The 24,454-nt window shown below is 40.0% G+C and overlaps 1 protein-coding gene across 2 annotated transcripts in view; it reads left to right on the forward strand.

Annotated features, from left to right (window-relative positions):
* The window catches only part of GPC6 (glypican 6), a 458,424-nt gene that overhangs the window by 248,519 nt on the left and 185,451 nt on the right, over positions 1 to 24,454 (forward strand). For both annotated transcript variants that reach the window (XM_072135425.1, XM_072135424.1), the window contains exon 4: positions 24,093 to 24,258. In XM_072135425.1, coding sequence (XP_071991526.1) covers positions 24,093 to 24,258 — 166 coding nt within the window. The remainder of the gene's footprint in view (positions 1 to 24,092; positions 24,259 to 24,454) is intronic.

The raw sequence follows: 24,454 nt of genomic DNA on the forward strand, positions 1-24,454 counted from the left end.
AGCAGGCGCATACTATGACGCGGCCGCTGCTGACGTCATAGTATGCGCCACCACTAAGAAAACATGGCCGCTTCCATGATGGAAGATAGAAGAGAGAAGAGGAGCCGCGGAGAAGAAAGAAGACGGGACGCGCTGACATCGGGGGGTGAGTATTTAAGTTTACTTCTTTTAAGTGGGCAATTTTTTTGTTATAGACTCGTGTATAAGCCGAGGGGACGTTTTTCAGCACATTTTTTGTGCTGAAAAACTCGGCTTATACACGAGCATATACGGTAGTTGTATCAATACAAAGTAGATGACACAAACTACTTCTAATTTCAAGATGCTCACTCTAATAAGAAGTGTTTCCAAATTAAACACAATGGGGAGGATTTATTATGCCTTCTCCGCCAGTTTACTGTCAGAGAAGGCACATAAATCTCCCCCCCCCCCCTTTGCCAGTTTTGAGTGTTTTCCACTCGCTTTGGGTTTGGTGGGGAAGATGCCCCAGTGTGAATGCCCTATCTCCAAGGGAAAACCAGTCCGACATGGTCGGAGGCTGTGGCTGGGCTCAAAGAATAAAAGATTATCAAGGATATTTAATATATTTTAGCTACGAGACTGTGATTTACTGTGGTCCTTTAGCCATTACCATAGAATGAAATAACATATAGCATAACATTATATATAACATGTAACACAGTGTAGTGGTTCTCATCCACTTGTCCTTCCATTAGATTAAAAAAAGTTATTTTCAAAGGATGGATAACAAAATAGAAAGCACTGAAAGATGAAGACGAATGAGGCCCTGTTGAAGGCTTAAAAGGCTGCATGGGGAAGATCCACCTTCACTCCCAGAATTTTAGAGTGCTGCCTATTTTAATAGCCTGCAATGGATCTGCCTGCCTGGTACTGGGGTATTCAACTCTTTTACTTTCCATTCAAAGAGTTACTACACATTATTATTCTGGACTCTTCCTTGTTCTAATAAGGTAGTTACACACACCAAATAAAACTATAAAATTGGTGTTAAACATTTATTAATGTGAACTAAGAACAGTCAACCACATATCCCCTATTATAACGGATTCTCCTGATTACAAGAATAAATAAAACTTCCTGTGTTTTCATACTAAAGCAACAAAAATGTTTTACCAGTCATCTAAGAAATTCAATTGAAAATATGAGCACATTTTTATTAGCATAACAGCAGCACAAAATACATCATCAAAAAGCCAACCAGACTTATCTTCCCATCAACTCAGACACCCCCTACCAGTTATGAATTGCTGCAAATCAGGGTTTTGGATCACTGCACTTCTCTGCTGGGAGCTTTGGCCTTTTATGCCAAAAAACATGATGAATTATAGACAACATTTGATTTTGTTTTGTTTTGAGTTGCATTTATAGATGAAACACAATGTTCTTTTTTGTCTTCAGAATTAAATCATTGTTTCTAAAGCATAATTTCAATGAGAAACCTCCAGTTATTGTAATTAGAGTTCCGCTATATTCATGTACTCAGTTTTTCATCATTGAATGTCTTAAAATTTAATTACTGTTAACAAGTTCTTTGTGGAGAGAGTAGATATTTTGTGTAATACGATTAGCACAGTAAATTTAATTGGCAAGATGTTCTCTTAGGATTTAAATACTCTTGGAAATAGAAACTTTTCTGTGATGTGCCAATTTCAGTGAAGTAATGTAAAGTGGTTTAGTACCAAGGACATTTTTTGAATGCAAATAAAAGGCAACAATTTAAAGTTCTATATCACAAAGCAGAAGCGTGCTTTCTCCTAACTTGTTTTACTTGGTTGAAATAATGCCTTGACCTAAATCTAGACAATGATATTTTCTCTGCTCTGTAATGCCCTTAAATTGGTTAATGTTTACTTCTAGATATACGAAATGTTTTTTAGCCAATTGTTTGTAAAGATATCTATTTACTGACTGTGAAATTGCCATTATTTCACTAGGAGATTGGGAACTTTTCTTAATAAGTAGAGATAAGATCTCAAAAGAGCTAATATAGCTGTGTACTGCCAAGTAATTACATTGTGAAAAAATGAGAACAGATAGAGGAAAGGTGATCCTTGCTTTAAAATACAAATTCAACAAGCTATGGCAGCGTAGACTACAACAGTATCCCAGTTACCTATGTACTAAACATGAATGTATCATTAAGTTTATCAAATAAGTCAAATACTGTGTGAAAACAACTCTAAATAATAATAAACACAGATACAGACGGTCCCCGACTTAAGGACACCCAACTTAAAGATGAGCCCTAGTTACAGACGGACTTCTCTGCCCACTGTTACCTCTGGTGAAGCTCTCTGGATGCTTTACTATAGTCCCAGGCTGCAATGATCAGCTGTAAGGTCTCTGTAATGTAGTTTTACTGATAATCCTTGCTCCCATTACAGCATATAATTGTGTAAAGCATATTGCTACAGGGAAAAAGAAAACATTTGTCTAGAGTTACAATCATAAAATATACCAGTTCCGACTTACATACAATTTCAACTTAAGAACAAACCTAAAGAACCTAACTTGTATGTAACTCGGGGTCTGCCTGTAATACCTTTTACATAGTTGTAGTATGAGGGGAGTCCAGATCATACGACATAGGAAAACAAAGTACAATAATAGGTTGTAATAAAAATGTAAGTTAAATTTTCAAAAAGTTGGAAAATGTAAAGATTTATTATTCAGTTCTATAGCCTTTTTATAACAAATGAACCATCTTATAACGGGAGCCAAAAATACCTTGGCATACCATACCATGCACTGGTATTTTTTGTGTTTTTGGCTTTAATAATATGCAGTTTAACTCTATAAAAGACACAAAACTAGACTGAACTGGCATTAATGGATGAAGGACCTTTTCCCCGAGGGCTCACAATCTAAATTAAAATAAGGACACCTGAATATGTATAAATGGCGTTAGCCCTTAGGAAATGCTTTTTAGAAATTTTTGAGCTTGTTATGTTTAACAGCTCTTTGTTTATTTACAGGACATCTACCACCCGGATGAAGGATTGTAAACCAAACACACAGATATGGAGGGGTGTGCCTCCTCTGGCAGGATCTGCTTTTCTTTTAATACTTTGTGCCTTGCTATCAAGATTATGCAAATGAGCCGCAGGCAATGTCCATTTTCTTGGTTTACAATTCTTGATCCTGGTGGTAGATATCCTTAAAATTATTCATATAGCTGTTTATTAATGTCTTGATTGCTTTTTAGTTCTTGTGGGATCAACTGTATAAAAAGTTAATTGATGTCAAAATAAATCAGTAAAAAATGCATGTTTATTGAATTTTATTTTTACATAATATGTATCATCTTGGTTATACAAGGTGGCTATTGCCAACTTTTTCCCATTTATTTGTATTTTATTTGAATAGTTTTTTTAAAATTACTATTAATTTGAATTTATAGAAGCTCCATTTACAAGGAAAGGAATCCCCTACAGTAACATGTGTAACTGTGCTCATCTGTAACTGCTCTGTTTCTTCTTGTGGTTGTTGAGAGCTATGTAGGATGAATAAGAAGAACCTAAGCAGTTGTATTCTCCTCTAGTTAGACCTGATCCTGCTAGATTGCAGGAGCAAGAGCTTTAAACTTTCAACAAATATTCACAGTGGTGTGTTTTATGATCAGTGGAGGTCTGTCCCCAATGATCCAAAAAATAAAGGTCCCACGGCACTTCAAGTATAAAGAGGTGACAGATTTAATGCTACAACTACTTCACAGCTTTTGTCTACTTTATCTACTTACAATCTGCCACAAGTTTAGGGGTGTGCGTTTTGTTCCTTTTTTTATAAAAATCATGAGCTATTCCAAAATGGTAAATCAGATCTTCCAAATATTATTTCCACAGGTAATTGTTTATCCGGTCCTGTACTGAAGTTAAAAAAACTGTTATATAGCATGGATTCCTTTCCTGCTTTTTGGTTTCAACAAGGTTTTTTTGTTTAAAAAACATAGGAAAATGCCTTAAAATAGGTCATGGCGCAAGGTGTACCCCAAGCAGGGAGATTAGTAATGAAAACAGGATTTTTTTGATACATAGCCAGATTCTGTATGGTTCACAACAATAAAACATAGGGGAACCAGGGTCATTTCCTGCTTTTTTGAAGATGTTTGTGATTCACGATGTGTACACTGTCCACAAACTAAGAAAAGCAAGAATTAAAAGCCAATATATTTATCTGTAGAGACTGTTCAGACATTACATGGTTGTTTTGCAGAGTTTCTGATTCATTGTAAAATGGTGTATGCTGGGAAATTGGTTCATGCATCTTGTTAATAAAGATGTATTGAAAATTCAATCATAAATACCCTCGGGAGCATAAGTGACCCCCATCATGAAAATAGGCCGTCACTGCTTTATTTATTTCTTAGGTTATAGTCAAGGTTAATTATAAGTGTCAAATAAGTGAGACTATTACAGGATTTAGAGACAAACCAACAGTAAATTAATGCAAGTTCTGTGGCCTGAATATTGATTCTTGACGTGGGATACTGGTTAAACAAGATCATTACTTAAAAAGAGCTATACATTGTTCCAACACAATCTGTTCTCTGCTATAATGTCTGCAATTTAAATTCCCCCTGTGAGCACAAAATGTAAATGAATAAAACAGGCTCATTAAATACAGTTCTTTTTAATGCAACAGGCATCATAGTAACAGACAGAGAATTTTACTGAGCTTCTCATTCATTTCATAGTTTAATGATGCATGTTTTGAAGAAAAATTATGTTATGGTTTAAATATTGTACAATATTTATATTCATGATATTATGGAAATGTGTTTGATACCATGTTTGTTTGTACTTGTTTTATTCTGTGTTTCCACGATGTACCCGTTCATGGCGTGTATGTATTAGGCTGTGCTCAGATATATCAGCTGCAACAAATCTGTTGCATCTTTTTCTGTTCCCCAATCTGTATCTCTGCATCACTTTCACACTTTTACCACAAATTGTGCTGATTTAAGGGAACAAGGTTTGCAGGGCTATATTTACCAATGTACCCTGAAGATTCTTGTCATAGATAGGGATCTATCTTTTTTTATGTTTTAAATCTGCTTCCTTGCCAGAATGAGGGTTCAGGGGCTCATATAGGAGTTGGCACATGAGGTTTATAATAGATTGGAACAGGGAAACAAAGTTGGCTGTATATACGTCCCCCATGTGGTCATGTGAATATAGCCTTAGGAATGAAAAAATTAAAAAAAAAACCCATAGACAGCAATGGGCACATGATGCCGTATGGGAGTCGTGCGGTGCCGCACACTTGTGGCACCGTACCGTCCCGCAGCCATTAGAAAGATAGGACATGTCCTATCCTTTCCAGGAATATGGCACCATGCGCCATATATCGCTATGGAGAAGCGTGGGGACAAGCAGCACTCACCCCCTCTTCCTCTCCCCAGCACCGACGTGTGCCCGCCATGCCACGGTACGGCAGGCACACATCGTGCGAATGTAGCCTAAGTCTGTAAAGTTGCCTTATACTGTTTAAGTAATTAACTATTTGTCTGTGATTAAAATCTAAACTTAATATCAATGATACATATAACTACAAATGTATTTAGAATTTTTCAGGTAATACAGTTTACCTATATTTAGTAGGTCATCTTGACATTTCGCTAGGGATCATATACTTTGTTAATCCTTTGAAAAATATGGCCTTTTTATTCACTAAATGACTGACCTAAGTAATAAGTCCTAATAAGATGACTTACTTCTAATGGGAGAGGAGATAACTTGTCAGAGAAATGATTAAATCACTTTTTGTGAATGATTAAAGCTGAAGGCACGTGAGTGATGACCAAGTACATTTGAAATGGGGAATCAATAGTTTTCTGGTACATTAATTACCATTTGCTGCCAGAAATCAATTTAGCTATAAATGCAAAAGGAATCAAAAGGTTAAAGGAGTAAATTATTTAGGAAAACGGAGGTGCACTATAAAATGTTTTGATATCCGTAAGTAAATAAATAAATCTTTATATAGCACCATCATATTCTGCAGCACTATAAAGATTATAAAGTATGGATAGTTATATGAAACTATAGTGATGGCCCTGTTCACAAGAGCTTGTAATCTATGTGGAAGAAGGTGGGACAGAGGAGGTATAAGAGGACCGCCCCAGTAACCTATAAGGCTCATTAGCATCATTTTAAAAGTTCAAACCATGGATAACAAAAATAGGAATATTACCACAGTCGCTGTGGCTGTATCTATCAGTAAGTGTCCTTGGTTTATCAATGCTTAATTTTGATGGAAGATTTTCTTTAAGGGTTAAGAGAAATGTTACCGTGCAGTATACATTAATATATTATACATGATAATGGTTTTGTGTGGTTTTCAGTAAACACAGACCAACATAAGTTGTGATGCACATTGCCTAATTACAAAATAAATGGGTGTGTATTGTTCATATATGTAAGGTGAGAGCGGTACCATTAAGTGCACACATATACAGCACAAGAGAATGTACACTATGTAGCACACACACAATATACACCGATGCACCAGCATAAGTACATAGGCACGCACCCACAAATCTTCAATTCCATAGACATTTTTTATAGCTTGTGTAGTGTGGTCATTGAAGATAGTGTTGTTACTGTTAGTTGAGATTTAGATCCTTAAAGTATGAGAAAAGCAGGGAGACATGTGCAAAAAGCAGCAAAATTGAGGTGGCTACTCTGTGACCATTTAAAATGCCTTGCATGAGAGCAGCAAACAATAAAGTGCAAAAGCATCAATCATAAATCTCCTTGTGGTTTACTAGTTGTACTAAGTGATATAGTGCAATGATTACAACAAACCTGCTCTCAGACAGCTGTGATCTAATAATAGCCCTACAATTTATGACATGCAACATGAATGGTGTCTTTAGAAGTGTGTATGATAATTCTGAATTGTTTCCTCTTATTATCTCATATTCTTGTAATGGGTGTGTAATTGTGGGGGCAGGATATTAAGTAATAACCAATATACATCTACTAAAAGTTCTACAAAAGTTCTGTTCATATGTAAATAAAAAGACCTGGTTCAGTTATACTTTTACCTCATCATCCAGACATTCCTTTCCCTAAAACTGCCGTAGATAAAGGGTCATATGAACTCTAACTGACCATAAGTAATATAATACTCTGTAGCCATTTTGTGGAGAGGAATGGCTGCTGATGTAGTAAAAGGCTTTTCTAAACCAGGGGCTTTAGACTTATTTTTACTTCAGAAAATCTGTGTAGAACTTTGAATAGATATATATTGGTAAATGGCATAACATCCTGCCCCCCCCCCCCCCAGACTTACACAGACTTAACAAAAACATGAGGTAAAGTGGGCAACCCTTTAAGGGTGCAATACCGTGTTTACGTAGGTATATATGTTTAACCCCTTAATGACTGCCGTATCGGGTTTTTACGGCAGCTGTTAAGGGTACTTCTTCTGATGTATCTGATCAGGAGTATCTGATACACACACAGGCTGCAGGGGGCACCAGGAAGCACATAGAGAGCCATTACACCCTTATACCTCACATCATTTTACAAGCTGTCAGTCAAGCACTGGGGGTTGCGGCTGTGCCTCCCACTCATGAATTAGCTGGACAGCTTAATATGCTAATGACTCATTGGACATCTCTCAGGTCATTTCCATACAGTTTTGGCACCTGATTGCTTAAGTTTACAGGCATGTAGAGAGACAATGAAGGGACAATGCTTTCTAATGTCAGTTTATGATTATATATTAAGTTTTAAGGGTTAATTTCCCTGACGGGTTCTCTTTAAACGTGAGACAATATTTTTACATTTCATTAAACATTTCCTATATTGTAAATGTACCTCCCCCCCACAGAGCATGCACGTGTGACGACAGGAGATTTGTTAGGCTCCAAGTGAACTTATATCTAGTCAGCCCAACAGATGTTTCATTCGTTACATTAAACTGAGATGCAGCGATAGTCTATTATAGAGCAATTAATGGCTGCACAGGAGAAAAAAAGACTGTAAGTTATAGATATGGGTTTTAAACAAAGTATGCTTCTTATTTATCTCTATGCCAACTTTAATGCCTTGTGGGAACAATATAAGCATATAATGTAGAATATTAAAGAGTTGATAAAATATTGTTCTGTGAATTGTGGCGCTATGAAATATTCAGCTGCAACTGTTTGGTGCAATAAAAAAGTCTAATAGCCTAATGAATGAACATTAGCAATATGCAGAATACCATACGTACAGCTCTATTGTGCTTTGGTGCTTTACAACCTTCATGCTTCAGGGCCATCATAATAATAAGCTATCATCTAAGATAATCCTGTAACAAAAGGTGTAGTTTGAGGCATTTTTTTGGAAACCTTTTAATTTCCCGTTCTACTCCTTTAGATAAACAATGATATTGGCAGTACAACAAAAAAAAGGCACATCAATAAAAGTTTGTTGTGGAAGCCCATAAAACTGCAATATTCTAGTACAATGTATAATTAAGTGCTAACATTAAAATTACTCAGCTGATAAGCAACAATGATCTTGTGTAAATCCTCAAGTCATTCCTTGTCTTCCATGCCAAAAAATGGAATAAATTCTATATGAATTGGCCAAAATTGGCAATTGCGATGTTTTAATGCAATTCTACTTTCTACCCTCTAGAGCTTTATTTCAGTTTCTAGATTTGTATTTCACAGTACTGTTTAGGGGAAAGAAAAGTGGAATTTTATGAAGTAAAACAGCCTTTTTCAGCTTTTCTGGTTTAGTACCCATGCTGCATATAAAGGTCAAATAGAATATAGGAGTTACATGACAGAACTTGACAGCAAGGCATATTATTTTACTTTAAGATAGGGACTTAAGAGTATGAAGTGAGGCTCCTCTTCCAGGCTCAGACCAAATGTGACTCTTGCTCACTTGCAAGAAGGTAATTCTAGAATGGATATTTAATTTCTGAGTCTATTGTTAAGTGGGGTAAAAGCTTGTGACTGTGTCCCAGTGGCTAAACCACTGCTTTGGTAGTTTCTCTTATGGCTAGTGATGAGCGCCAAACCTGAACCAGAACCCTCCATTAGTGGCATCTAAATCAACCTGGCGCATACATTTCAGCAGAAGAAATGTTCCCTGGCAAAATGGTGGAGCATACGGGTTGCGGGCATGTAAGTGGCAAAGCCACCAAAGAGTTAATACCTGCTGTCTGTGATAAAGGTGTGCTTCTTAAGCTGAAACTGGACTCGAACTTTTGACTGAAATTCGGAACTGGGTATGGGAACCCAAACCTGAAAATTTTGCATGAACCTGAACTTTGCAGTTAGGGTTGCTACTAACAAAGTTTAGAAGTTAAACATAAAAAAAAACTATTTAAAATTTTCAGCTCTATAACGTCTGTATTATTTAATTTTGTTTCTGAAGTGAACCTGAAAAAATACCAAGAGTATAAATGCCTCTTCATTACTCAGTGTGCTAATGTTTTTATTATTTAGCTATCCTATTGATATTTTATGCAAAGTCAGATATAAAAGGATGTTCATTGGTGATTCGTATTGTGTTTTGTAGAAGTAAGTTTTTTTTTTTAATAAAAATGTCTAGACTTACACATTTAGGAATAATGTACATGGCTAAATACAGATGAAGCATGTACAATTTAAAGAATTAAATACAAAGTGGCCTGAAATTCATCATAATCATGAAGTGTGGAGCTGTTTGTGGTGTAAGACTTTCTTTTAAAATGCAATTCATGGTAAAAAGGCAAATAAAATTGAAGGGATTTCAAAATCTGGTGTAACTACATCCTATAGGAACAGGATGTCTAAGCACAGAATAGAGTGCCTCTCCCTACATCCTTTATACGAGAGATGGAAAGCGAGAAAGTCTCCATGAAAATGGTAAACTTTAGAGATTCCAAACCACATAAAGTGGAACAAGTGTAGACCTGAGATGGTGCCTCCACTTGGCAAAAGGCACATAAAAGCTGAATGTCCAGCTTCAATGGTGCAATGGGATCCACCATTAACTTGGCTCTGGTTGGTGGCTGCACATAGAATATGACTTCATGACATAATTTCATGTAACAGTATTCACTTAAAAGCTAGGGAACTCATTACAATCTTATCTGGACATGACCAGCAAAGATGAAGAGTAACAAAGCAAACTTCTTTACACTTTAATCTGGAAATAGCCTTAGAGGCCAATAAAATACCAGCAAGCAACATGTACGTAACAATTATTTAGAAGTGTTGGCCTGATCTCATATAATTCCCAAGCATTTCAATTGTTTATCACCAATGCCATATGCCAGCATATGATGCCCCCCCCCCACCCAATACTGTATATAAGGAGGTTTCAGCCTCCTGATGTATGTGGTGCTCTGCTGTGCTCATCAACAATTCTATGCTTTAAGCTATAGCCAAATCTTCCTCTGTGTGGAACCCCTTCATACTCCTCCATGCCCAATTGGCATGGAGGTGGCATAAAGGAAGAAATAGCACAAAAACTGGTGTTCAAGCCTTGATAAATATCCCCCATAGTGCATATGATGAAAAACAAACATGAAAGTGTGAAAATAAATCAACAATTAATCCCAACTTTCTGCTTTATATCCTTCTCAACATCAGTGATATTATTTTCATGCCCTTTTGCTCTTCTGAATGCAGTTGAGTTCTAAACATCGGCCTTATGTTCAGAAGGAGAAAGCTGTATGCACATGACTTGGCACAGTTCTCTTTGAAAAGAATTTAAATAAGGTACAACACATTTGTGCTAGAAATAAATATTATACAAGGTCACTGAAGATATGAGCTGTATTACAAATCTCAAGCACAATATTTTTGTCTTGTGCTATTTTCTAGTTTTACCTTGTTGTAAACAAGCAACCTTACAAATTTGGATTAGTTTCTGTTTGTGCTTTCTTTCAGGCCATGCATGCAATAGATTTTGCCCCTAATTTATGTTGTTTTACATATTATATTCTTAGCTTTTTAAAAAGAATAAGGCAAATGCTATATACACATACCATATACCATATAGTTGTATCTAATCGAGAAAATTAAAGTCCAAAGGTTGTTATTATTGCCCTGCCAATTATTTAAATGATAGATGCAAAAGGATGAGACAGTCGAAATGTCAAGGTAGAGAAATGGTGCAGGCCCTGAGCTAACTACAACCCCCTACCCCTGCCTACTTGTCCGTACTACACCAACCTGCAGCTGACAATTAGACAACAGTCCATACTCTGAGTAAGTGCTCAGAAAGTGAGAAAAAAGAACAGAGAGAGATAAAAAGACAGACATAAAAACAGACACAATGATATCTGAGTCAAATACAAAGATAACTTTGTAAAAAATGAAATAAGAGGTCAAATACAGGTACAGCAGAATAGAGAAGGTATAAACACATTCATTACAATAGTATAACCAGTCTAAGTAAAACCAGCACTGGACTCTGACCCAGAAGTTGATAGGCCTGGCAGTCCATCACTTAACTCACATTGGCTCCAATTGAACCTACACAGAATTCCCAGAACACACAGCCAAGGTAACTAGACCCCGCAGAGCGACCTATCAATCATAGCCCCAAGCTCTGGGTGTGATTCAGAACACTGCTGTCAGATCCCATTCAATCAGTTATTACTGGAAACTCCAAATATTTAAGGGGTATTCTGAGAGCCAGAAGCTCCCTGTGTGGACTCCTTTCATATACCATATGTACTTGAGTATAAGCTGACCCGAATATAAGCTGAGGCCCCTAATTTTACCACAAAAAACTGTGAAAATCTATTGACTAGAGCATAAGCCTAGGGTGGAAAATGCATTGGTCACAGCCTTCCTAGTATATAGCAGTCAGTGCTTGCCCCCCAGTTTATAGCAGCCAGTGCCTGCCACCGGTTTATAGCAGCCTGTGCCTGCCCCCCCAGTATATAGAAGCCAGTGCCTGCCCCCCAGTATATAGCAGCCAGTGCCTGCACCCCCAGTATATAGCAGCCAGCAGCCCCTGCCCCGTTTTACAGCCAGCCACCCCCCAGCATATAGCAGCCCCCAGTATATTGCAGCCAGCAGCTCCCTATCCCGTTTTACAACCAGCCAGCCCAGTTTGCTCAATTCATATAAAAAAACTAAGTGTGCCCCCCACAGGTCTTCTGTTTGATCTGTCCAGCAGCGGCAGTTCTGCACGGTGCACAGCTCTGACATCAGAGTGTGCGCCGGTTGCTGGCACGAACAATACTATTGCAGCTGCGGCTGAAGTCAGAGCCTGTGATGTTGCACGGACCTGCCGCTGCCAGCCGGATCGAACAGACCTGTGGCGGGCGCCGGAAAGGTGATCGAGTATAAGCCGATATTTTGTGCTGAAAAACTTGGCTTATACTCCAGTATACATGATTTGTAAAAGTAAGTAATAATACAGACACTCAGCTGTCACGGGAGATGTCCTCCAAACCTTGCTGAAAAGCAGCAGAATCCAACCCTAAATCAATTATAATAGGGAATATGTACGGCTACACATATGCAAATAACATATGAAAAAGGCACAAGCAACATATGTCAAGCAGCCAAAAATTAATTAATAGTTTCAATATTTATTAGTAAATTACAATACAAAAACAGGAAACTCAATTGGACAAGAAATAAAAACATTTAAAACACGAGAGTACAGATAGACTGTCTTCGTGAAAAAACATAGCAGGTGCTGACATGCGATAGTGTCAAACAACCTGCAATGGGGCCCCCCAGAATTCACCTAAAAGGTAAGATGTCCCAAACAGCACTCTAACTGCAGCAAGGAAAGGATTGTCACATGACCTATGCAATGTAAAGGTCTAAACACAAGACGACCGAGGTAATGGTCAAATGCATGTGTCGCCACCAGGGGAAAAAAAGAAATGAAAGCCCTGGCGGTGTAGGGTACTCAACGGAGTGGGTGTCACTCCAAAGGAGTAAGTGCAATCATTGCAGTTAAAGGAAAATAGTTACCAAATATGTGTAGGTGATCTCAGGGAGCCCGGAGGATGCCCCACGCGTATCGCCGCAAATCGCGGCTTCCTCAGGGGTGCCCAAATGAGGCGGCGTCTGTGTTTAAATACCTGAGATGTGAGTGGGATCCCGCACGGCCGGTGTGCGGCTCGGGTGTCATGGCGGCACCCATGCGGTCACGTGCTCGGCTGAGCACGTGATCCAGAAAACGTCACATCCGGTGACGTGGGTCCTTATGACCGCGCATGCGCACTCGCGTAATACGGACAGTCATGGGAGTAAATGAAGGTATTATATTCTACTATTGTGCAGATTGTGCCTAGGAGTATTTAAGAACGTGAAAAATGTAAGAAAAGGGGAAAAAAAGGGGGGAAAAAATGGGAAAAAAATAACCGTGAGAGAATCTTTGTGAAGCTATAGACGCGAAGTATTGGCAGTAAGGCCATACCAATGAAATGTGGACGGTAAGTCAGTAGAGATATATATTCTTTGGAATGTTAAAAACAGTATTGTGGGGAAAGCTTGACCCTTAATAAAGTGCATGGAGAATGATGAGCAATTAGATAAATAAATGACTAAAGTGACAGTGCAGCAGCAAAAACAGAAATTGCAGCAGGACACACAATGCATAAATTTATATCCCTAAAAACCATATAAAACCGTAAAGAAACCTTGGAGTAACCTAAAAGGAGCCTAAAAGGCCAAAAAGAAAAACAAATGTGCATACATAATATAATCTGGACAAATATCGAAGTCCTTATGGACCCACTCACACACCCAATACATACCCGCATGGGCCCATGCACAGACACACCAACATGCACACACAGCCGACCGAGAATAATAAGAGCCGTGTAATAAGTTGGGAACAGACACCCTAGTCCCGTTTAGGGGTAATGGATATGGTAGATTTCTTTTTCTTCTCATGTGTGTCACGGAGGACCGAACCAGAGGGACAGAAGAGTCGAGGAACGGAGTTTTAGGAGGTTTTGTCTGTTGAGACATGTAGCAATAGGAGGAAAATGGGATCAATGGGTTCCATGAATGATACCTGGAAGTGCGTAGAGTAAATAAAATATTAACAAAAGAAAAAACAAGACGAACATATGGGGAGCCGGGCCGTGATAAAAAGGGGAAAGAAGAAAGAGAAGGAAAGAAAGAGTGAAAGAGAGAGAAAGGGAGAAAAAAACAAAAGAATGGGGAAGGGGGGTAGGGGAAGGGGGGGGAAAGAAGGGGAAGCAAAAAAGGGGAAAAAAGGAAGAAAAAGGAAAAAGAAAAAAGGGAAAGAGGGAACAGGGAAAAAAAAGGCAGGCGAGGGAGAGTAGGAAAGAGGGGAGGGAAGGAGAAGAGGGGCAGGGGGGAGGGGAAGGGGAAAAGGAAAAGGGGGGGAAGAAGGAAAAAGGGGTTCCAAAGTGAATGGAGGAGAAATAATGAACGTGCCCTGGGTGAAAGAGTCACAACTGGAACGGGACAGGTGAAGTGTGGGGAGTGCCGAGCCATAAGTGAATGGCCTGGAGTGAGAAGTGGGGAAGGGGATCCCGAAAAGGGGGGGGGGGGAGAAGGAGAAAGGGACGTGAAAACAGTGAAGCATACGTGAAAAAATACGAGTAAGGGTCAAGAGGAACACCAGAAGATGACCAAAAGTGAAAAAAAAAAAGAAAAAAAAAAAAAAAAGGTGTGGAAGTGTAAAGTGAAAGTGCAGTGAAAATATTAAATAACCATGCCTGTGATGGAAATCGATAGTGGTTAACATAAAATACTCACTTCTTATAAAAGCCAGAAAATAGCAGGTCTTCATTCATACCATGTGGAGCCACGGAACTCAAATTGAAGATCCACTTTGCCTCCAAGCGTAGGAGAGCTGACGTGATCTCACCACCCCGTATATTTGGTTGAACCTTATCCAGGCCTATGATCTGTAGGCCTGCAGGGTTTCCCCGATGGATTTGGAGGAAGTGTTTCGCCACGGTGGAAAGCTGTTTGCCATTGGACAGATCTTGTGTCGCATTATTGATGGTAGAGATATGCTTCTGAATTCTCTTACGTAACTCCTGACCCGTTTGCCCCACATAGAGTTTGGGGCACGGACAGAGCAGACCATAGATAACGTTACGGGTACGGCAATTAATGTATGACCTTAATTGTATGCTCCTAGAGTTGGTTGGATTCACAAAATTTGTACCACGCAACACTAGGGGGCAAACTGTGCAATTACCACAAGGGTAGGAACCCGTCAGCCGCTGGCCTCGTCCCAGTGGTGTGCACGGCCTCTGAAAATGACTTCTAGTCAGACTGTCCCGTAAATTTCTGGCCCGTCTGGCTATCATCCTGGGATTGGTGGTAATATGTAGTTCTAATCTCGGGTCGCTTTGGAGGATACCCCAATTTTTTTGTAGCAATTTGTATATGTCTGGCCACTGATTGTGGTATGCTGTTATAAGGCAAGGTTTGCCATCTGAGGCTCTGGGCTTAGATGCAAAAGTGTCTTTTCTGGGGGTTTGGTTTGCCCGCATGTAGGCCCTAGAGATTACTTTTTTGGGGTAAGCTCGTTCCTCAAAGCGTCGGGTGAGCTCTTCTGCATGTCGTGAAAATTCTTTTTGTGTAGTACAGTTCCTTTTGACCCGTAGAAATTGTCCGATCGGGATTCCGTTCTTCAAATGGCGGGGATGGAAACTCTGGTAATGTAGCAGGCTGTTCGTTGCAGTCTCTTTTCTGTATAGTGTTGTCTCCACATGCTTCTGGTGAATTGAGATGCGTAGATCCAGGAAATTGACCTCTGTCTGGGAAAAGACTGGAGTTAAGCGGATCTGCCAAGGATTAGCATTCAATTGTTCCACAAAGGACTGACAGGTCTCGAGCGTACCCCTCCAAAGAACGAGCACGTCAACGATGTAGCGATACCAACCGATGACGCGCTGCTGGAAAGGTCCGGATGGGTACACGCTGGTCTCCTCCCACCAACCTAAAAACAGGTTGGCGTAGGAGGGGGCACAGCGTGCACCCATCGCGGTGCCCGAGACCTGTCTGTAATATGTCCTGTCAAAAATGAAATAGTTGTGTCTCAAGACAAAACTTAAAAGATCCAGTAGAAAAAGGTTATGTCTTACATCCCCCACCTGTCCCTGTCGCATATAAAAAGCCACCGCATCTATACCAACCTCATTTAAGATGTTGGTATAGAGTGATTCGACGTCCATGGAAATAATCCAGACTTCTTCTTCTATGGTCGTCAATTCTAGTTGTTCCAACCGGTTCAATAAGTGTGTGGAATCCCGGACGTATGAGGTCAATTTCGTGACTCGTTCCTGGAGGAAGAAATCAATGTAAATGCAGGCTTTCTCTGAGAGACTGCCAATCCCCGCCACGATAGGTCTACCTGGGGGGTTCTCCAGGGTCTTGTGTACCTTCGGCAGCATGTACAAGGTGGGAGTTACTGGACTTTTTACAGTGAGGAAATCCTTTTCTCGTCGGGAAATGATACCCTGTCCCCATGCTGCCTCGATGAGTCGGTCTAATTTGGCTTTGAAAGTAATCGTGGGATCTGAAGGCAAAGAAGAGTAGTAACGCTGATTCAATAGCTGCCGTTTGGCCTCTGATATATATTGCTCGGTAGGCCACAAGACTACGTTCCCCCCTTTGTCCGCTTCTTTTATAATAAAATTGGTGTTATTACGTAAATTTGTGATTGCTTGGCGTTCGGCTCTGGTCAAGTTTTCGTGTTTCCACGGATCCTCCTTGAGTTCTTTGATGTCCCGAACCATGCAGTCGAAAAAGATCTGTATTGCTGGAAACAAACGGAGGTTCGGGACATCAAAGAACTCAAGGAGGATCCGTGGAAACACGAAAACTTGACCAGAGCCGAACGCCAAGCAATCACAAATTTACGTAATAACACCAATTTTATTATAAAAGGAGCGGACAAAGGGGGGAACGTAGTCTTGTGGCCTACCGAGCAATATATATCAGAGGCCAAACGGCAGCTATTGAATCAGCGTTACTACTCTTCTTTGCCTTCAGATCCCACGATTACTTTCAAAGCCAAATTAGACCGACTCATCGAGGCAGCATGGGGACAGGGTATCATTTCCCGACGAGAAAAGGATTTCCTCACTGTAAAAAGTCCAGTAACTCCCACCTTGTACATGCTGCCGAAGGTACACAAGACCCTGGAGAACCCCCCAGGTAGACCTATCGTGGCGGGGATTGGCAGTCTCTCAGAGAAAGCCTGCATTTACATTGATTTCTTCCTCCAGGAACGAGTCACGAAATTGACCTCATACGTCCGGGATTCCACACACTTATTGAACCGGTTGGAACAACTAGAATTGACGACCATAGAAGAAGAAGTCTGGATTATTTCCATGGACGTCGAATCACTCTATACCAACATCTTAAATGAGGTTGGTATAGATGCGGTGGCTTTTTATATGCGACAGGGACAGGTGGGGGATGTAAGACATAACCTTTTTCTACTGGATCTTTTAAGTTTTGTCTTGAGACACAACTATTTCATTTTTGACAGGACATATTACAGACAGGTCTCGGGCACCGCGATGGGTGCACGCTGTGCCCCCTCCTACGCCAACCTGTTTTTAGGTTGGTGGGAGGAGACCAGCGTGTACCCATCCGGACCTTTCCAGCGGCACGTCATCGGTTGGTATCGCTACATCGTTGACGTGCTCGTTCTTTGGAGGGGTACGCTCGAGACCTGTCAGTCCTTTGTGGAACAATTGAATGCTAATCCTTGGCAGATCCGCTTAACTCCAGTCTTTTCCCAGACAGAGGTCAATTTCCTGGATCTACGCATCTCAATTCACCAGAAGCATGTGGAGACAACACTATACAGAAAAGAGACTGCAACGAACAGCCTGCTACATTACCAGAGTTTCCATCCCCGCCATTTGAAGAACGGAATCCCGATCGGACAATTTCTACGGGTCAAAAGGAACTGTACTACACAAAAAGAATTTTCACGACATGCAGAAGAGCTCACCCGACGCTTTGAGGAACGAGCTTACCCCAAAAAAGTAATCTCTAGGGCCTACATGCGGGCAAACCAAACCCCCAGAAAAGACACTTTTGCATCTAAGCCCAGAGCCTCAGATGGCAAACCTTGCCTTATAACAGCATACCACAATCAGTGGCCAGACATATACAAATTGCTACAAAAAAATTGGGGTATCCTCCAAAGCGACCCGAGATTAGAACTACATATTACCACCAATCCCAGGATGATAGCCAGACGGGCCAGAAATTTACGGGACAGTCTGACTAGAAGTCATTTTCAGAGGCCGTGCACACCACTGGGACGAGGCCAGCGGCTGACGGGTTCCTACCCTTGTGGTAATTGCACAGTTTGCCCCCTAGTGTTGCGTGGTACAAATTTTGTGAATCCAACCAACTCTAGGAGCATACAATTAAGGTCATACATTAATTGCCGTACCCGTAACGTTATCTATGGTCTGCTCTGCCCGTGCCCCAAACTCTATGTGGGGCAAACGGGTCAGGAGTTACGTAAGAGAATTCAGAAGCATATCTCTACCATCAATAATGCGACACAAGATCTGTCCAATGGCAAACAGCTTTCCACCGTGGCGAAACACTTCCTCCAAATCCATCGGGGAAACCCTGCAGGCCTACAGATCATAGGCCTGGATAAGGTTCAACCAAATATACGGGGTGGTGAGATCACGTCAGCTCTCCTACGCTTGGAGGCAAAGTGGATCTTCAATTTGAGTTCCGTGGCTCCACATGGTATGAATGAAGACCTGCTATTTTCTGGCTTTTATAAGAAGTGAGTATTTTATGTTAACCACTATCGATTTCCATCACAGGCATGGTTATTTAATATTTTCACTGCACTTTCACTTTACACTTCCACACCTTTTTTTTTTTTTTTTTCACTTTTGGTCATCTTCTGGTGTTCCTCTTGACCCTTACTCGTATTTTTTCACGTATGCTTCACTGTTTTCACGTCCCTTTCTCCTTCTCCCCCCCCCCCCTTTTTGGGATCCCCTTCCCCACTTCTCACTCCAGGCCATTCACTTATGGCTCGGCACTCCCCACACTTCACCTGTCCCGTTCCAGTTGTGACTCTTTCACCCAGGGCACGTTCATTATTTCTCCTCCATTCACTTTGGAACCCCTTTTTCCTTCTTCCCCCCCTTTTCCTTTTACCCTTCCCCTCCCCCCTGCCCCTCTTCTCCTTCCCTCCCCTCTTTCCTACTCTCCCTCGCCTGCCTTTTTTTTCCCTGTTCCCTCTTTCCCTTTTTTCTTTTTCCTTTTTCTTCCTTTTTTCCCCTTTTTTGCTTCCCCTTCTTTCCCTCCCCTTCCCCTACCCCCCTTCCCCATTCTTTTGTTTTTTTCTCCCTTTCTCTCTCTTTCACTCTTTCTTTCCTTCTCTTTCTTCTTTCCCCTTTTTATCACGGCCCGGCTCCCCATATGTTCGTCTTGTTTTTTCTTTTGTTAATATTTTATTTACTCTACATGTCTCAACAGACAAAACCTCCTAAAACTCCGTTCCTCGACTCTTCTGTCCCTCTGGTCCGGTCCTCCGTGACACACATGAGAAGAAAAAGAAATCTACCATATCCATTACCCCTAAACGGGACTAGGGTGTCTGTTCCCAACTTATTACACGGCTCTTATTATTCTCGGTCGGCTGTGTGTGCATGTTGGTGTGTCTGTGCATGGGCCCATGCGGGTATGTATTGGGTGTGTGAGTGGGTCCATAAGGACTTCGATATTTGTCCAGATTATATTATGTATGCACATTTGTTTTTCTTTTTGGCCTTTTAGGCTCCTTTTAGGTTACTCCAAGGTTTCTTTACGGTTTTATATGGTTTTTAGGGATATAAATTTATGCATTGTGTGTCCTGCTGCAATTTCTGTTTTTGCTGCTGCACTGTCACTTTAGTCATTTATTTATCTAATTGCTCATCATTCTCCATGCACTTTATTAAGGGTCAAGCTTTCCCCACAATACTGTTTTTAACATTCCAAAGAATATATATCTCTACTGACTTACCGTCCACATTTCATTGGTATGGCCTTACTGCCAATACTTCGCGTCTATAGCTTCACAAAGATTCTCTCACGGTTATTTTTTTCCCATTTTTTCCCCCCTTTTTTTCCCCTTTTCTTACATTTTTCACGTTCTTAAATACTCCTAGGCACAATCTGCACAATAGTAGAATATAATACCTTCATTTACTCCCATGACTGTCCGTATTACGCGAGTGCGCATGCGCGGTCATAAGGACCCACGTCACCGGATGTGACGTTTTCTGGATCACGTGCTCAGCCGAGCACGTGACCGCATGGGTGCCGCCATGACACCCGAGCCGCACACCGGCCGTGCGGGATCCCACTCACATCTCAGGTATTTAAACATAGACGCCGCCTCATTTGGGCACCCCTGAGGAAGCCGCGATTTGCGGCGATACGCGTGGGGCATCCTCCGGGCTCCCTGAGATCACCTACACATATTTGGTAACTATTTTCCTTTAACTGCAATGATTGCACTTACTCCTTTGGAGTGACACCCACTCCGTTGAGTACCCTACACCGCCAGGGCTTTCATTTCTTTTTTTCCCCTGGTGGCGACACATGCATTTGACCATTACCTCGGTCGTCTTGTGTTTAGACCTTTACATTGCATAGGTCATGTGACAATCCTTTCCTTGCTGCAGTTAGAGTGCTGTTTGGGACGTCCTCCAAACCTTAACAGTATTAATGCTGAGGCTAGTAACTTATCCATCACTTGCGCAAAGTACATGTTACCTTCATTTTCAGCCTGATAGGATTGAAAACCCCAAAGACCTTTAAGCAGTGGTCTTCTTATCAGGGTGTTGTGTATGTTTTTCTATACAGTTTTATGCAATTTGTAACTGAGGAAGGGGGAAATCCAAATGTGGTGCGCGACCATATACTTAAAAATAAGCTTGTATAAGATGAATATAAAAGTCAGTAAGCTTACAATTTGCTGCCCCTGACCAATGCCTGACAATTCAAACTATAGCACAGGGCCGTGTTTTTTTCTTGGGTCACTTTAAAAGAAATCAACCAAATGGATTTAGTGGTTCGAACCCAAGCATAATTACACACCGGCATGTGCCCCCTTAAACAGGATCCATTCTTCATTTAGCTGTTATTGGCTCATTTGTCATGAAAAATGCCATTTTAAAATGCTAATGAGCCTCTGAGGCTCCTGCCTACGTTACAGAAGCCCCTTCCGGCTCCGTTGGCTGCTACTTATTCCTGCCTTAGTTCACCGAGGCATTAACAGCCTTTGCCACAGTGAACTAAGCCCTGCTGCAGTGTGGAAAGCCGAAAACATGTAATTTATTCTCTTAAAAGGACTGATCCAAAGTAAGAGTACTATCAATTTTACTTGCATTGTTTATCAAGTTAACAAATAAAGTGTTGCTGTTTTAAACGGCATAAAGAAAGAGGTGTTGGTGGTTTATAAATTAATGTTCCCTTCCCCTTCTACCTCTCTCAGCAGCTCATTGCTAAATCATTTCTCTCAGTGTACACAGCAAAATTACTTAATCAGTTAGGATATTATAAAAATTATAATAGCTTACTTCAAATCGCAATTACTTAATGCTTCTAAAGTTTAGATACCCAGCAGTGTGTTTATATCCATCCATAGGTAAAATCAACATAAAATCAAAATGTTTACTACATTTAAAAAGGAAAATATTAACTACTGTATATGATGACACATTAGACCAACTGTTTAATGACCAAAAATCTTGTTAAAGTAAGTAGTTGTTTGTATACTTTGATATCAGATTAAGATTAGAAGATTCACACAACTGATATATGGCACCAACAATTTCTGTGTTGTATCTAAATTATGGGTTCCTATACACCAATGATTTTAGACATGAGTCAATTTCTTGTTTACTGTAGGTTGTGTATCTTCCCAGGAGAAGACCTCTGTAATAACTTATGGTAATGGTAATTAGGCACCATATGGCAGTATACATGCTCTATAATATAAGACTCCATATGCCATCATAAAGGCTCCATGTAAATTCATCCACTGTTTGTGGCTGAAACATTAGGAACAAAACCAATTAAGCTAAAACCAATTTCAAACTACAATCCTTCACTCTGTCCACAAGTTTCTACCATTTATGTATTATTCTGCCTTTAGTTATCTACAAGCTGAGATGTTTCAGTGGCCCTTGCGGAAGCAGCTCTTGTTTTCATGTCTAAAATTCTTGCTTCTCTCTGCTCTGCTTGTCTCAGTAACAACCAATCAGAGCTCATATTAATGACTTGTAGCAATAAAGAAACTGAGCTGTGATTTGTTGCTTCATGCTGCAAGGTTAACTGCCACAATAGACAATGGCTCCTGTAGTTTGGTGCTTAGATTGTTGAGTATTTTGTTGGCAAATAATTGGAAGGTGCATGGCTGAAAGTGCATGGTCTTTGACGTTTCCCAAGTCAGAGGGGGTGGCTGTGCAAAATTTCAAGTGCAAATAACTGCTCTTAACTACAACAAAATAGAATGGGGCATTGTTTTTAATTGACAGTACAGGCAGTCCCCAGGATACATACAAGATAGGTTCTGTAGGTTTGTTCTTAAGTTGAATTTGTATGTAAGTCGGGACTGTATATTTTATAATTGTAACTCCAGACAATTTCTTTTGGTCTCAATTCGATTTTAAGAATGTTGGATTGTCATAAGAACCAGGAATAACAATAAAGCTTAATTACAGACACCTGTGATAACTGTAACAGGTGTTTATTGTAACCTAGAGCTAAAGTACAGTAAATTACCAATTACAAGAGGTCCGGTTGTAACTAGGGGTTTTCTGTAAGTTGGGTGTTCTTAAGTAGGGGACCACTCACATATTAAACCCCACAGAATTTGTATATATGTAAATAAATAAACACATTTTTAGAAACTGCTATTAGAAACTAGTGCAACCGTCCCTACATTATTTCTACTTATGCATTTGAACTTACACATTTTGTTCCCAAATCTCATCATATATGCAAATCCTCCTCCTATCTCCATATTCCTGATTGCTGAGTCCAAAATATTCATAAGTGCACTCCAGAGCCACGCCTACAGCATGAAGGAGGAGGAAAAGAGGGAGCTGATTTCTCTTCAATTAGCCACAAACATTCTAAAAAAGAATTCATGTGGAAGGGGTAAATGAGAACCTTGACAAAGATGTTGAAAGTCACAAACAGGTGTCTCTGTCATGGTTCTCATTTCTCTTCTACCTCAGTAATTCCCCTCAGCAAGTCAAACATTGCTGCCTTTCTCAAGGTGATTTTGTTATTGTAAATTTTGTTAAATTTTGTTATTGTAAATGTGACAGTACAGATTCCTTTAGCTGACACACACACATCAGCTTTATGTGTTATCTTAAGATCACATATTCATGGGGGGGGGCTGGAAATAAAATAATATGGAGATAAAAGTCAAAGCTTATTAAATAATTCTGAGATCTCTGCCTACTTCATTTTTTGTTGCTAGTCCTTTTGAAACTCTTATCACAAATAGCAGAAAACCATTGTCTAAATGGAGGATCTGAGAACTGTTAAATAAATTTCGAGCCAATTATCAAGAGTTTACAAATTTCAATCAAAAAAAACAAATGGATATTAGAACGTATTCTCAAGTTCAAATTGAAAGTTCCCCTTCGAGTGCCAGAATAAATCACGTCCTGACAGCAATAATTACATGCGGTTGCAGGTTGCATCTGTACTTGAAAGTTAAACTACAACAAACCATGTTCTACTTTGGAGTAGAGTAGAACGGCTTATAAACAAAACTCCCTTGGAGAAGGTTTTTTTTTGGAAAAACCTTTAAACATTGAATTGAGAGGACAGCGGTGAAAATTGGTAATAGCATAAGCTGCTAACAAATCCAGTACAGGAATTAAAAATTGGATTTGGCTTCACTATTCACAATGAAATAGATACAGAGTACATGAACAAATCTTTCACTATGTGTAAATACTTTCAAGAAAAAAAGTTTGTCCCATTTTTCTATCTTTGCAGCTCTAAGAATCTCCATGACTTACTAAAGATGCTGTATTGTGCATATTGCTATGGGAAGCCTGATTCGATGCATTGTACCAACTACATTTTTCTATCTTTGCAGCTTAGCCCAAATTCAGGATGTCTGCGAGCATTATTGAAGATGCTCTATTGTCCATACTGCAGTGGGATGCCCTATTTGAAGCCTTGTACCAACTACTGTCTCAACGTGATGAAGGGATGTCTGGCCAATCAGGCTGATTTGGACATTGAATGGAATCTCTTTGTTGGTATGGAAATAAATCTACTGTTGTATCATAAGTCTGCACTGTACATAATGAATGGAAGCTTTTTGGTGGATTTTTTTGCTTTAGTGATATAAATCCATAATACTGATAGGACGTCTGCCAGGTGAGTAAGGATTATTTAGGACTTTACAATATACATAGGAATGCATACCTATGACATTGTGACAACATTAGTAGA

The sequence above is a fragment of the Engystomops pustulosus genome, chromosome 2 (assembly GCF_040894005.1).
Source record: "Engystomops pustulosus chromosome 2, aEngPut4.maternal, whole genome shotgun sequence".
Lineage (NCBI taxonomy): Eukaryota > Metazoa > Chordata > Amphibia > Anura > Leptodactylidae > Engystomops > Engystomops pustulosus.